The sequence below is a fragment of the Mandrillus leucophaeus genome, unplaced genomic scaffold (genome assembly GCF_000951045.1).
Source record: "Mandrillus leucophaeus isolate KB7577 unplaced genomic scaffold, Mleu.le_1.0 Scaffold219, whole genome shotgun sequence".
NCBI classification, from domain to species: Eukaryota; Metazoa; Chordata; class Mammalia; order Primates; family Cercopithecidae; genus Mandrillus; species Mandrillus leucophaeus.
Genome location: NW_012102243.1, coordinates 556945 through 559857, shown reverse-complemented (window position 1 = coordinate 559857; position 2913 = coordinate 556945). Strand labels below are relative to the sequence as shown.

At 56.3% G+C, this 2913-nt stretch overlaps 1 protein-coding gene across 1 annotated transcript in view; it reads right to left on the bottom strand.

Annotated features, from left to right (window-relative positions):
• Positions 1-2913, bottom strand: part of CFAP46 (cilia and flagella associated protein 46) — a 157857-nt gene that overhangs the window by 116834 nt on the left and 38110 nt on the right. The window contains 1 exon segment of the mRNA XM_011980848.1: positions 1574-1707. Within this exon segment, the coding sequence (XP_011836238.1) occupies positions 1574-1707 (134 nt within the window).

The following is a 2913-nucleotide window of genomic DNA, read 5'->3' as shown; positions in this document are numbered from 1 at the left end:
CAGCTGCCTCGTGCCTCCTGGCCTTGCTCCACACTGCGAAGCGCCGCCCTCCCTCCTGCCCAAGCGAGCATCTTCCTCTTCCTCCCCACCTGAATTACGCCCTTCCCCAGGGAGCCGGCACACGGAGCGCAGGGCAGTCAGCCTTCACTCAGCAGTGTGGACGTGGACAGGGTCTGTCCGTCCCACTAGACCAGGCTGGGCAAACAGCATTTTGGACTTTGCAAGCTCCACATAGTCTTCACTATATTTTTTCTATTTTGTTTTACAAATTTAAAAGTGTCAAAGTCACTCTCAGCTCACAGGCTACAAACAGCTTGAGCCCTGATTTTCAGACCCTCCTCTGTCTATGAGCAGGCCCAGCAGGAGTGCAGAGCCCTGCCCAGCCTTGGGCCTTGGGATGCCTGGAAAGGCATCCGGAGCCCCTGCCTGAAATGATGGGGCTGTGAGGGCTGGGAGCCCGGGGCCGGCCTGGGCCAGGCAGCTCCTCACAGAGCCCAGAGCTGCTACAGGAGACGGGATCCCGAGAGGCCAAGACAAAGGCCACCTGCAGCCATCATCGCCATTGCTGCTGCCTGACCACCTCTTCCCTCCAAAGGGCTCGGCTGGGTGGCTCCAGGCGTGCACAGCAAGCAGGGACAACTGACTTTCCTTCTGCCCCGTGTGACCGGTGAGGACAGGGACGCTGTGCCCAGCTTCTGTTGCATGGATAGTCGGGACACCCAAGGTTACCACGTTCATGTGCTTGGCGCAGCTGCATCGGAGGGATAAGTTCCCGTGTCCTACGCACGGTAAGCAACTATAGTTTACGGGGATGCTGGGAGGGGGACACTGAACGCCCCCAACAGCGAGAAACAATGCACGTCCAACATGACGGATTCACTAATTACCCAGATCTGATCACCACGTTACATGGATCAAAACGTCACTATGCACCCCAGAAACATTAAATTATTACTTGTCAATTAAAAAAATAAGTTAAAAATATCTAATTTTAGATTAAAAATAGGTAAAAACCATCACTGCTGGTAAAGCACTCCAATTTCATGCTTGTTTCTGAACTTGGAGCCTCATGTCGGCAAATCCTGTGAGATGTTCTGTACAAACTAATTTTGCTTATTGACACACAAGGAGTTTTCGAGGCCAAGGCAGTCCTTGATGGCTTTTCCCACAATAGGAGGGAGAGCAGAGCTTTTCCTCTGAGCAAATCCAGAAGCTGCTCCTTCTATTTCCTGCCACGAAGACCACCTCCCCACAGCTGCCTTTCATGCACCATCAGAGGGACCGACGAGAGTGACACGGTGGAAAAGACACTCGTGAACTTTTCCTCGTAGTGACAACAAACGACGCCCGGGGTCTTGCTAGGAACAACTGCTAAAAACAAGTGAGGCCACGTCACCCCGTTTCCTCTTTCATGGTCTCAATGTCATTTACGTGACAGTGGACACTTCCCCGACATGAGAAGCCTGTGTCCTTACGAATGCGAAGGGCGTCCCTCCCTACGCCAGGCTGAGTGCAGGGCACCCTCTGACCCACGGCCCGGGCAGTGCTCAAGGCCACCGTCGCCTCTGCCCACCTGTATGTGATCCACTCGGCATTCGCCTCCGGGGGCTCAGGCACGTAGCCGGCTGGGTGCTGGCTCAGGTCCTCTGGGGGGATGGCCCGGTCATTCAGCTCTACACCTTCTGACCGCAGCAAATGAACCGTGGCCTGCAAAACACACATGCAGTGGGAGGGGTTGTGGGTGGAGCACGGGCCAGCCCCAGACGGGAAACACACATGCCCTTCCCTCAGCTCTGATCTGAAAATGCCAAGCACAGGCTGGGAGACCCGTCTGCTGCGCCCTTTCCAAGCCGGGCCTGCCCCGACAGCCACTCCAGGGACTAAAGCCTGTCCCTCGCAGACTTTCTCCACCCATCAGCACGAGGTTCAGGGAAGAGAAGGTCCTTCCAGAGCACCGCACACCCCAGTGGCCCCGAAGGACCAACAGTGGCTTCCTGGTATCAGCAGACACCGGCCAGCATTTGCATTTCCCCTACATCATCAGTACATTTTAAATGCTTGAGGGGAAAGGGCTGCGCTGGCCTGTGGAGTGTGCACAAGCACGTGGCACAGAACCGTGGCCTCTGCTGGCTCTGGTTCTGCCATCTGACCTCTGGCTCCCTGAGCAGAGGGGTCTGTGCCGCTTCTCACCCTGACCCCAGCTGAGCCCATGGGCCTAGCACTTGGGAGCCACTCGGCGGACATACTCCATAAATCTGCAGGTGCCCTGCCCTCCGAGGCTGATGGCCATGCACCCACTGAGCCAGTCCACAGACATCTAACCGAGAGTGGCTCTGGGAACTCCGAAGTCACACAGTCACAAAGGCCACGCTCATGTTGCCGCAGCGCGGTGACTGCGAGCTCAGACCGAGGTCCCAGGGCCGGGTTTGGATCCCACTCTGCCATTTCCACCTGCTGACTTTGGGCAGGGCGAGCCCGGGCGTCTCTGAGCCTGCGTGGGAGGAACAGGCCTGGCGGCCCCATGGCAGGGACCCCGGACATCACGCCACATTCAATGCACTTCTGCAGCAAATGCCGAGGTACCATCCCCCCGTGGAGCGGCGGTCGCCATGTGTCATCCACACAACTGCAGATTCACCACTCGGAAATGATTCCCAAGAGAAACTGACACCCATGCACATTTTGGGTTATATTTTTCTCCTAGAAAATCTCCCAAGAATCCAGGAAGTTTTCCCTCCCTCATATTTGTTTTATTTGAAGCACAGAAGGTTCTATGACGATAAATATCTGCAGTGGGTTAACAGGCCATGTGGACACCAACGCCTGCTCTGCAGAGGTTGTGCGGATGCAGGAAAGCAACCCTCCAACGCTGTGGTGCAGGGACGCACCTCAGCCCCGACAACCCCACCTCCG